Source organism: Aedes albopictus, chromosome 2 (genome assembly GCF_035046485.1).
Source record: "Aedes albopictus strain Foshan chromosome 2, AalbF5, whole genome shotgun sequence".
Classification (NCBI taxonomy): domain Eukaryota; kingdom Metazoa; phylum Arthropoda; class Insecta; order Diptera; family Culicidae; genus Aedes; species Aedes albopictus.
The window spans coordinates 2,307,346-2,320,021 of record NC_085137.1 but is presented as its reverse complement, the minus strand read 5'-3'; the positions used below and the strand labels follow the sequence as shown (position 1 = coordinate 2,320,021).

General features: G+C 33.9%; 2 protein-coding genes across 3 annotated transcripts in view; one reads left to right on the top strand and one right to left on the bottom strand.

Annotated features, from left to right (window-relative positions):
• The window catches only part of LOC109411753 (sulfotransferase 1B1), a 155,783-nt gene that overhangs the window by 58,175 nt on the left and 84,932 nt on the right, over window positions 1–12,676 (top strand). The window lies entirely within an intron of this gene.
• Window positions 1–12,676, bottom strand: part of LOC109411751 (muscle-specific protein 300 kDa) — a 97,302-nt gene that overhangs the window by 36,028 nt on the left and 48,598 nt on the right. The window contains exons 3-5 of the mRNA XM_062848996.1: window positions 1,007–1,068; window positions 383–861; window positions 45–321 (exon numbers count right to left, since the gene is read on the bottom strand). Coding sequence (XP_062704980.1) covers window positions 45–321; window positions 383–861; window positions 1,007–1,068 — 818 coding nt within the window. The remainder of the gene's footprint in view (window positions 1–44; window positions 322–382; window positions 862–1,006; window positions 1,069–12,676) is intronic.

The window sequence follows — 12,676 nt, the reverse complement described above, 5'->3', positions numbered from 1 at the left end:
ATAAAAGTAAGAACAAGTAAATAAGTTTTATTGAAGCTTCTTACCTTGACATCTGGGTATTTGTGTAAAAATTGAGCCACGTATGTCATAATACTTTTTTCGTCTGGGCAGTTGACATCGACATCCTCTGCATCCAATAGTCTTGCTATACCAAGCTCCGTTTCTGCTACGTTGAATGCAGTATCTAAACGGTAACGGTTGTTATGTCTCTTCATATCTGCAATATTTATCACATTCGTTTTTATTGAATCGATAAGGGTCAAAAACGCATATCCATCTCTCCAGCTTGCCCCAAAGTCTCGAATTTCTAATCCTGATTGCCTGAAGGTGAAAAACAAAAATTATAAAATCATTCAAGCATAGTACATTACAAACTACATACTTTGGAAGCGCGTTGTTCACCCAACCCAGAAGAGTTTTCTTAGGTCCTTGTTTTAACATTTCTTGCGAGGCTTTGGTTGAAGCAGCCTCCTGAAGTAGTGGTTTACTTGGACTTGGAATACATGATGTGGAACTACTGTCCAAACTACTAACAGATCCACTCAGATTTTCATTTAAATAGTACAAAATGCGACTATTTTCTTCTATTTGGAAGTATAAAATTATTGTCCAAATAAGTCCCAATACTACAGCCGGTCGTCCATCAACAATATCAGATGGGTTGATATTTACTAACTTTATTCTTTTGCTTGTCAAAAACTGTAGAGCCGTATTGATGTTGCTTAAATAATGTGGCCGTCGTAATATTTTCCCTTTTTCCATGGGTAAGCGATGGCCGGAAAGCACTTCGAGTAAGGCCAATAATTTCGTTCCATCTTTTAGGTCATGTATCAGATCAACAATTTTTAGAGGTGGATTACGCTGAAAAAAAAAACAAATTTTTAAACACTGAAAAACAAAAAATGCACTACAATTTGTAGCCAACGGCAATAAATTAATGAAAATCAGAGAAAATTAGATCATAAATGGCCGACATATTATCGATCAAATATTCAATGCTACCTACCTTGATCAGGAAGGAATTTATCCAATTTACAAATGTTTTCTTTTGTACGCGTTCTTGTTCATCTGAAAAGCGAAAAAAAGTGTGTGAAAATCATTTTTATTAAAAATTTTAAATTTTAGAAAATGAACTGCACATTTCTTGGCTGTTATATAATGTATTGCAAAGGGCTCTGTAATGTATGTCTTTTCAGCGCAGAGTTTGCTTTTGAACTAACAATGGTTCTGCTGGTGTTTGCTGGCCAAATAACTCCACAGACAAAGCCATGGGAACGGAATCAACAACGTTGATTTTTATGCATACCAGTGCATCATTCCGCCAACATAAAGCATGTACACTTTAGAATCGGTACACTTTCAACCGACTATAGATCAAAAATGGTTTGTGGTAGTGGTATAAGCAATTTAAGCTTATCTATTATTTTTTTTGCAGAAAAATATAAAGTTTAAATAAAAAGAAAATCGGGTTAAGTACGGTTCCTTTGAATTCCACTAAGAATTGTTAGTGGAATTCAAAGGAACCGTACTTAACCCGATTTTCTTTTTATTTACAGATATTCCCCTAACAAGCCCAGGTTAATCATCAATATAAAGTTTGTTTTTGTTAATGAATTATTGATCTGAATATTTATTAATTCTGCCAGATTCTAAATTAATTTAGGAATATAAAACTCTTCAACCCATCAATTACGCAGTATATTATTTTGTTAGTTATTATGAATTAGGGGTGTTTTAATATAGGGGTAGGCGGGGCATTATGGACACCCTAAGGTTTTTGCCAACTTTACCTGGTAAGATGTCAAAAAAGTTTAGTTTTTTGATACATGTATCCTTTTAAAGTCTATTTAGCATCTGTTGCATAAGAATGCTCACGAAGAAAAATGATTTATACACTTAAAAAAATGTTACGAAAAATGTTAGTTTTTCATGACCGTCTTCAAGCATACGGGGCAGAATGGACACCCCCATGGGGCAATATGGACACCATGAGACTTTTACGAATTTCGTACATTATTTACACCTATAAAGTCATTTCATTACAAAACAACTATTATGGATGAATAATATGCCGAAGTAGTTCATTTTTGTTCAGTTAATTTAAATTCAGGCTGTTTTGGATAAAGCTTCGTTTTTATCGGCATGTACAGCTGTGCCTAGAACAACTATTTTCCACTGCTGTCGTTTTTTGGCCAATTTGTTTCACCCTATGTCTACTATAGTGAACATTCAACCGGAAATGTACCGAAATCGAAGAATTTGGTTGGTTTGTGATTTAGCTTATATTTTTCCCTTGCCGCTTTTTTTCAAAAAGGTGAGTGTCCATTTTGCCCCGGCAGCAGAAGATATTTCCAAACTTGATTTTTGATATAATAAAGAAGAAAATATAAACATGTTAAGCATGTAGATACAGCAACACTACTTGCATGTGTTCTAGAAATATCAGGTTTTAATCGACCTGCAATAAATTAATCACTAAATCTTATTTTAGATGGTGTGAAAATTATAATTTCCATGCACAAAAAACGGAGGACGCAACTTTTTCGTGTAAAATCAAGTATAATTTTAATTTCGAATGTTTCTTTCCTGAAACTACGTTTTAGACAAATGGACTATATTCTCCATTCATTAAAAGTTCAAAAAAGTTCGCATATTTCAAAATATTGAGGGTGTCCATTCTGCCCCGGGTGTCCATAATGCCCCGCCTACCCCTACCGTGATTTCGGGTGAAATTGATCAGTGGGGTGAAATTGATCGACGAGAGGGTCATTTTTATATGTTAAAAATAACGCTTTAAACTTGGAACAATTTGTAAAAAATAACCATCATCTGGCTCAAGGGTTATTGAATGATGAGTTTACATGTTTTACAACCAATTAGTCACATATTTATGTATAAAATTCAATATTTTCCAAAACTTCCCGTCAGGCGAACTTCAAAGACACTTCCAAACTTTTGTTACCGTAGCTGTATGGCAAATGTAATGAATATTCGAATAAATGTTCCTAGCGGTTAAATATTCGATAAACTCGATTTCGTCATCAAAAGTTCTATAAATATTGAAATTTATGTATAAAATTGTACTTTTCCGGAAGTTATATCATATTTAGTATGGAAATTGCATACTTTCAGGCGTTTTCTCAAGATTTATTGAACTTCAAACTTAAATAATTTGAAATTTAGTACAGTAGTAAAAATTTTGCCTAGCTTTTCGCATTTCAGGGTGGTTAATTTAGGATGAAAACATATTTTCAGCACTTACAAAGACACCTCACTGACTGATCAATTTCACCCCGAAATTAAATGTTTTGATTTTTTATTTCAAATATTTTTTTTTTTTGTAAAAAAATGATTTGCAGTAAAATTTTTAACCTCATTGACTGACGAAAACCGTGGTTGTACTTGTTTTAAAGCATTAAATTTATCCATATCGATAAGTATTCCAATATTATTCACCAAAAACTACGAAAAGTGATCAATTTCACCCGAAATCACGGTACTCGATTTAGATACGGTAAACAATATAAGGTTTTATAGAAAATCAAAGACACATATTTAAGGCCAAAAAAGAAATTTTCACATAAACCTCAGTTCGTCAAAAAACGCATGTGGATGGTACTATACGAAGAGTACTGGTATATAACAAACCGATGTTTGAGCCCAAAAACAAAATAAATTATCGAGACTCCAAAGTTGTATGAACGTTTTTCGACGAAATTCGTAGGATGCGTTTTAATTGTGTGTAATATATAAAGGAATCTCAATAAAACTGAATCTACCAAGAAGTTTTATATCTATGATCATTAGACAGCTTCAAAAAAATCGATGTTCGAAAAGTCAAGGTGCTCAACCCTTAAATGAAAGATATGCATATTTGAAGCATTTTTGTAGAACATTTCGATTTTCTAAAAAAATCGTCTAGAGGTTCCTCCAGGGCAATTTTTGAAAAAAATACCCTTTTTCATGAAAATTCTCAAAAAAAAATATTTTTTTCGTAATTTTTTTTCAACTTCTGAATTTTTTTATTATTTTTATATTTTTCTATGGACCTATAGGCATTCTTTATGGGTATTAGTTTTTGAAATAATGTGTTTATATTGACGGCAGAACCTTTTTTGCGCTGATAAAAAGTCTATACATGTACTATTTTTTATTTTCAACCATGGAAATTTCATCTGATAGTACTATTCATATGCGTCATTTCTCTAAAAAAAAGATTTCAAATATCTTGTCTAGAAGCTGAGATATTACGCTTTTAGTGAATGGACAATTTTTCAAATATTTGCAAAACTTTGTATGTTGGTCTTTGTGCCACCCTAATGTATGTATATTAATAAAGGTTAGGCTTAAAATAAAAGCTTTACTTGTTAGATGGTTTCAACATGGATTGTTTTATATCCTGGGATGGTTGGCAGTAGATTCATGAAAGGCTTTAATGTAAAAAACTACAACATTGACGGGTGTCGTGATTATTTGCAGCGACGTATTGTATGTTGCTCCCATAACAATACGCGCTGCCAACTTCCAGTCGGCATTTCTGAATCATCGCAACGAATCAAGCACCACCTCTGCTGCTGTTTGTGTTAGTGAGATCGGAGAAACGTCAGACTCCCGCCTGCTGATTGGCTGCGACGACTCTGGCGACGGTTTCATCCGCGACGGATTGAAATCGTCGCGTTCGATAAGGGGGAAAACCGTCAATATTAAGTTCATTCCATTCAGAGATAACGTAATAGTGATGAAATCATTAAAAAACCTAATGAAGGCAGGATAGATTATAAATGGGCTTTTTTTTATATAATAGACCAAATTTAGTTTTCGTGGAAATAATTGAATTTTTCATCTTAAACATTGCCGGTAGAATCAACTCTTTTTTTTTTGTTTCAACACAAATTTAGAGTGCAAACAGTATGGGAGGAATATGAATGCATTTAAATTACAAAAAAATATGTGTAAATTGTGAAAAATGCTGTTTCTCTGTTAAATTTTAGACTACGTCTTGTAATCACATTCAAATCACGACTTAGGAAGTCCAGCACTTTCCACAGTTTTGTAAATTCAATTCTTAAGCTCTTTCAAGAAGCAAAACTTCAGACAAAATAATGCATCACTAAGGTAAAAAAGGCACAATTTTCAAATTGGACGATTTCATATGAAACTCGGCATTGTGCATAGTTGATTGGACAAACGCCGTTTGTCATACAAGATCCAACTTTGAGATGCTATAACTATGTTTTCTTCAATGAAATGAGTTCAAATTTTGACACAAAACTACAAATAATGCTGAATTTCGCGTATGAGAAATACAAAACGTGTCTGATCACATATCTTGGCGCTGCAAGGCAACTAAAATGTACAAAATTGATCGGACAGCAACACACGTGTAAATCAAAGGGCTGCATTGTCCGATCACTTCTTCATATTTTGTTTGCCTTGTCGTGCAAACTTGTGATCAGAAATTATTTGTATTTTGTTTACCCAAAATTCAGCATATTTGTAGATTCACGTGAAAATTTGGGATCTTGAAGCATTTAGGAATCAATGTTTAAACATCAGAAAACTAAGTACTTCCACAAAAGCTAAATATTGTGTTTAATATTATAAATTTATTTAGAATCCATTTTAACTTAATTAGGTTTTTTTTTATTAACGTGTATTTTAACTTAAATGCTAATTCTACACTCATTAGGTTTTTATATTGATTTCGCCGTCATTATGTAACCACTGAATGGAATGATTATTCCTACTTAACAAAAAAAGGCACAGTAGTCGGGGATTCCATGAAATAATCAAGAATTTAATACGTCGCTACCAGTAATCACGACACCCGTCATAGTTATTCACATAAAAGCCTTTTATGAATCTACTGCCAACCATCCCAGAGTATAAAACAATGCATGTTGGAACCATCTAACAAGTGAAGCTTTTATTTTAAGCCTAACCTTTATTAATATACATACATTAGGGTGACCAACATACAAAGTTTTGCAAGTATTTGAAAATTTTCCATTCACTAAAAGCGTAAGGAGGATTCACTAAACAGCGTAAACTGATTAAATTAATTAAACGTCGTGATCACCAAGGCAATCTTTGATTATTTCATTCGCAAAATAATGAAACATTTCAAATAAGCTGAAAATTATGGCTTACGCAGCAATTTAATCTGTTTAGTGAATACCACTAATATAACGTATTGAAATGCACCATAATATGTATTGTAAACTAGTTGTCCCGGCAAACTTTGTCTTGCCGTCTTGTGGTGGTTTGACAACTGTAGAGCTCAAAAAAGCACCGCACTCTAGATTGATTTCATTTCGGTCGTGTTGATTTCCTTCTCAGCTCATGGAAAGTCAGTTCTTTATCAATTTTGTTACTTTTTTAGTTGATTTTCGTAACTTTTTGTACATATAAACACAGCCCCCATGAATACGAACCGAACCGTGCAAGAGACATGCTGATCGGTTCATCCATTCTTGAGTTTTGTTGCCTCAAAGGAACTTCAAACTCATTTTTATATATATAGATGAAAATTTTACAATATAATGTACCGATTGTTAAGTATCGTAACAATGCAAACAGTATTTTTTCGCGAACAAATTTGAAACGCAAACCATACATTTTATTGTTTTGATATTGTTTGTACTTTTTATACAATAGAAGGTACTATTGTATAACAATACAATAACAATATAGCGAATTGTTGGCTATTCGTGATTCGCGAGCCAAATCACATTTTGATCACGTTTAGGCTCAGCGTACCAGTTATGGCTATAGTACCTCAAATTCGCCATAGTTGATTTTCAACCTTTAATGATGCAAATCAACAAGAAAAAAAATTGTGAACAACAGATCACGATCACAAAAGATGGTTGCAATCATTAAAACTTCGTAATTTGCTCAAATTATGATAGAAATAATTCATTTTCCTTAATTTTTCGGCTTCCTTGCACCCTATTTCGCCATAGTGTACCAGTTATGGCTAATCCCATTAGGAATGTATGTAAATAGTGCGAAGTGGAACCCAAATTAACAAATATGTCCTTAACTGGTACAGGGTTCCTATAATTGACACACGCCGTAATAAATACTAAAAGTAGTTTTGGCTCGACTTATATTTTTCCTATAAAGTATGAAAACTAATCTATCGTTTGACATATCGATGACATTCGTTTGCCTTCTTCTTATTTTTGTAGAAATAGTTTTCTTTAGGTAGTGCGATAACTAATTCCTTTTATTATTTTGTTTTGCCCAAGGTTTTGCCCTATTTAGGCAAATTATAATTATAACAATGATTTTTCATAAGGGCCTAACTGACATTATCAATATTTCTTCATCGATCATCTCTTTCTGTTATTATAGAATATGAATTGAATTTTCTAGAGATTTTTTAATTGAGATCGTCCTCCACGGTCACATCTTGCTATAGGACCAAAAAGAATGATGATTTAATTTGTTATTAGCGAAAGAGAATCGACGAAGAGAAATCGATCAAGTAAGTTAGGCCCAAATGGAAAATCATTGTCGAGTTATTCTGGCTCCCCCTCCAACAATAAACCACCACCATCATTCTAAAATGTTTTCATTCATATCATAAAACGAAAGAAATAAGGTTTGATTTCTGTGGTATGCTTCTTCAATGCAGTTTTCGCTTTTATTAAACTAATAAAAAATTCTAAGTGCCGTAAAACGGGGTAGCATTGATCAGCGGGGTAACATTGATCGGCTTGACCGACATCATGAAATTTTGAAACAAACATTGTTAATTGAATCAGTTTCTGCTCACGAATGGTTTTTCGTAATATGCTATTATTTAGCAATTGAATGACATGGAATTCATGAAAATTAAAATTCATTAACATTGAAATAAATCGATATTTCCTTGACTGTGTTTCGTAACGCAATGAGATACATTGTCAAACATTCATGCTTGGTATGAATACTAGTTACAATATAAGTTAAGAAATTACTGTATAACTTCAATTCGATAACCTAGAGTTGGATTTAATAAACGATTTTTTTTTTTATGAAAGTGCTCTTCTATATAAATAAAAATGGAATGGTGTTTGTATGTCACGAATAGGCTCGGGAACGGGTCAATGGTTCTACACCATTCTTTCAGTGTTTCATTCGTGCAGGGCTCCGACGTGTTCGTACGAAAAAACAATTGGGACAATCGACCGGGAACGCACCAAAAACGTGAAAGTTTGAAATTCCATTTTTGGACCATTTCTCTCCAGAACTGCATGTCAAAAACATAGTAGGCACGCTATACGACGTTTGCCGGGACAGCTAGTTTTTAATAAAATATACAATTTATTCAAAGTAGGCTATCATTTCCTTAAGCCACTGCCTGCTCGTTATTCGCGGTTTAGAAGATTTTAATCATAAAATAAATCAGGCAAGAGCATAACTTGTAAGAATGTGGACAACATATTTAAAATCAGAGACCCCATATTTAGTAAGTAAGAGGTTTTTTTTAAACACAAACGAACATTAACAAAATCAAAAATTAGATTAAAAAGCTTATTTTAACCCTTTTATAAGGCCGATAAAACTAGAAGAGTTATCAACGCATACTATTATGAAAATAGTTATATACATGATAACATGTACAAAACCATTTTTGTTTGAGAGAAACTCTCAAAAATCTAGGTGGCAATTTAGTTGCCACTGCCCGTTTAATCCAAAAACGATTTTTTTGTGGTGGCAATATAGTTGCCACTGCCCGTTTAGGCCACCAGCGCTGGTGGCAATACTGTTGCCACTGCCGTTTGGGGTACTTTTCTTATTTTGACTTCGACAAAATCCGCAAAAGAGATTTTAAAGTGGATTAGGGCTTAACCCATAATAGGGTAACGGTTGAATTTTGGACCCCTAGAGGACATTGGTTTGAATTTAATTCAAAATCAAACAGATTCAGAGGGTATTTACACATAATGATGATGTTAGTATGTTCGTGAAAGTCTCTACTGTCCGTTAAAAATACCCACAAGATCATTTCTGGCTTAAAATTTGATGAAAATATCTGATTTTTGAATCATCAGTTTTCACTGTTTTGGACACCCCAATATATTTTGGACCCTCTTCAGTATATATTTTGGACACCCGGTGTTTAAACTCGTTTGAAACTATTTTGGAAGAATTTGCCGCTTGAATATGCTGGATCACATCCTTATTACTTGATTGACAAAGGCTGATTAGACGAACTTTGCGAATTTAATGCGCTAGAATGATAAACGTTTTTGTTTACATCTGCAAGTTTCCTCAGCACCGCAATCTCTTTTTGTAAACATGATGCGACACTCGCTCGGATGACGACATTGGCAAAAAATAATTTCAAGGCAAATAAGGGTATTTCCAGTGAGGAAATGATTGCTGCCCGTGCAGAGCGATCTTATTTAGCGAATGATTATAAAAATTTCCGTCATCTCATCATTAAACCTGTGTAAGTTGTGATCAAAGGACACAGGGGGTCCAAAATATATGGGGGTCCAAATTATATTGGTTACCCTATACACTGTGTAGTTCAGCTTATATCAACCCATAATTTGATTGTTTCTAAAAATATTTACCAAATCTATAGTTTTACAGTAAGTTCGAGCTAATTTTCTTCACACGGTCAAAATTAGCCATTTTTGAGACTACAAATGGCTTTCAAATTGTTGCTTAAGCTATGTTTAGTACCAAAAAAATACCAGGCGTTGTTAGTAATCCCAATTTTGCGTAAATCAAAAAAGAAGTTCGAAATAAATTGATATAAAACTGAAAAAATAAAAACAGTAGGTGGCAATATAGTTGCAACTGCCTTATAAAGGGTTAACATGTTTCAAAGTTTCACAATACTTTTTCGAGTAGCTTAACACATACTCAGAGGGTCAGTACTGTCGTGGGGGGCTAATTTGGACACTTTTGAATATAGATTTTTTTTTTATTCAAAATATGGTTCAAAGCAGGCATATTTGGTTCATACATTAGGTTCGCTCTCCACTGCAGTCCAAAGCTTATACACAGATCGAAAAGAGAGTGTAAAATTCTGTGACATATGATGCACATGATTGGAGCGGGAGAAATCACAGAAGTTTACATGACATATCATGTAACAGTCATAAAGTATCATGTAACACAAGTTTACATGACGTGTAATTCTCATTATTTTTATCTGTGTAATCACTGCACAGATCGAAAAAACAGTGTAAAATTCTGTTACATATGATGCACTTAATTGGAGCGTGGGATATCGCACAAGTTTACATGACATATCATGTAAAAGTCACAAAATATCATGTAAATTTCCTTTATGTGTCATGTAATTCAGCATGACTCTTTGTGTTTACATGACATATAACACAAATTTACATGATTTATCATGTAAACCATCATAACACTAAGTTTACATAACTAAACTGAAGTTTACATGACGTGTAAATCTCATTATTTTTATCTGTGTGGCTTATATGCTTTTAGTGTAGTGTGATAAACTTTGAAATTAAGAAATGAATGCAATGTCATGTGTTATCTAAGATTTCTTTTTTTAACTGAGTTATCGATCTATCCCCATAGTTTTTGCTTACCTCGTTTTTCTAGTATATGAGTATCATATTCAGATGTACCATATTGACGGTTGACATCCCCTATGTTTTTAACAACTCGAGCACGATATGTCCCATACCAAGATGAATTATTTTGTTCGATATTACTGACGGTTGTGAATTGCCGGTAGCAACTGGCACTATCGTTCCGGGAGAAAGACTCTTCGTAATGATGAACATTTTCTTCATAATGATACGAACTGCCCAACTCTTCTCCTGCTTTCGTTTGTTTGGTTGTGATGCTTTTAGTAGGATCGTGGACTAATTTACGACGCTTTGCATCGTTATCAGTAGAACCGGCTTCTGAGTTCATTTTGGCAAGCCGAATTATGTCTTGAAATGATAACTATATGACATCATCAACCTATTTCACATTCAAGTTTCATCCGTTTCACTGGCTGATGTTGATTTGAATATTATGCGATTGCCTTGAGCTGAATTTCAATCACATGGTTAGTTTTCAAAGCACTATCGAAACTACGGGTGTTTCGGAATTCTTCAATTTCGATTATCTGCATAATGTGCTATGCTAAATCTGTTGAAAATCAGTAGTTTCGGCACTTGGGGGTTATGAACTATAAAATCAATAGAGTAAGTGCCATGACATCATGCACCACGAAAAAAAAAACAACGACGCATTATCTTTAGCAACAGGTTTCAGTTTTCTCGCGAATATATAGCGCGTGATGCTCTATTGAATGCCAATACAGAACTGATCTGTTAGTGTCTGGAAACTCGTGAACGAGGTTTGTTTGCCTGTATATACACTTATGAGGTGTAGCTTGACATTTTACTACTGTCTTGTACATCGACATGATTCTAAAGTGATAGCTCATATTGTCATCAAAGTTGTAATGTGCTTAAAAAAGATGTTGCTTGCAATAATCTCGGAAATTACAGCAAATGTTTTGTAAAAAACACTTGCGACATTCAGTGTAAACCTAACAACAAACTCTAAGCCGCATAGGTATTTTCGGAAAATTTACACATGCGCAAATTCTATGCTTCTGGTGCATAGTAACGTATGACAAACATAAACACAAGTGTATGTAAACAAACCATGCGATATCACCATCACTTCACGAACACTATCGTGCGTACTATCCGACCTTCAGCATGCAGTGAGAGAGGAAGAATTGAGAGAGCCTCAAAGTGACTTTCGGCGTTGTAATAGTAAAGTTTTGTTTACAATCAGTCCCATTCATAAAAATAGATGCTATTAAGGGTAGGCTACAGATACTTTCGGCAACCCTACTGATCTGCAAAAAAAAACGACGTAGCATGTTTTCGGTAGCGTGTGTTTCATCTGTTTTTTCGCATTGGGTATTCGTCAATCGATATAGATCTGGTTTGAACAGTGCTCCACAAGATCCGTTCTCATTTGGCAATTATACGATATTTTAAATTGTTTTAGTCGATGGATCATTCAAGCCAAGTCAAGTGTAACAATAACTCAATTTCCTCCGAAGGTGAAGTGACGAGTAAAAACCTGAGTAAAAAAGAAGTATGATTAAACACCCTCGTTGATAAGGAAACGAACATGAATAAAAACCTGGTTTAAAATTATTATAGGGAGATTTCTTACAGCTAGGGTAATTGATCCGATCATGGAGGAGTTAAGCGCTGGGTTCATGTTTAAACCACAATTGTATCGCCCCAAGCAAACTTTTTACATGGATTGAATTGAAAATAATAAAATCCATCCTTAATCTACGGGAAAATAACGAAATATTGCCACTTTGATGTTGTTATGAGCATTTTATTCGTTTTTATCTGAAAGATCATTGTGTTCCTAATGTTGCGGTATGTGTTTCTAATGTTGCGGTATTTTGTTCCTATTGTTGCGGTATCCCATTGAAATCATATGGGATACCGCAACATTAGGAACACTACCGCAACAATAGGAACACAGCAGCAAACACATTTATGAAAATATTTTTTTAAAATAGGTTTTTGGGCAAATCTTAAGCAAACAAATGGTGCAATCTCATAATTTAAGCACCATACATCTATTAAAAATACCTTTTGGTAACATTTCAGTCGAAAAAGTGCTCAATTGCCATTACCGCAACAATAGGTACTACCGC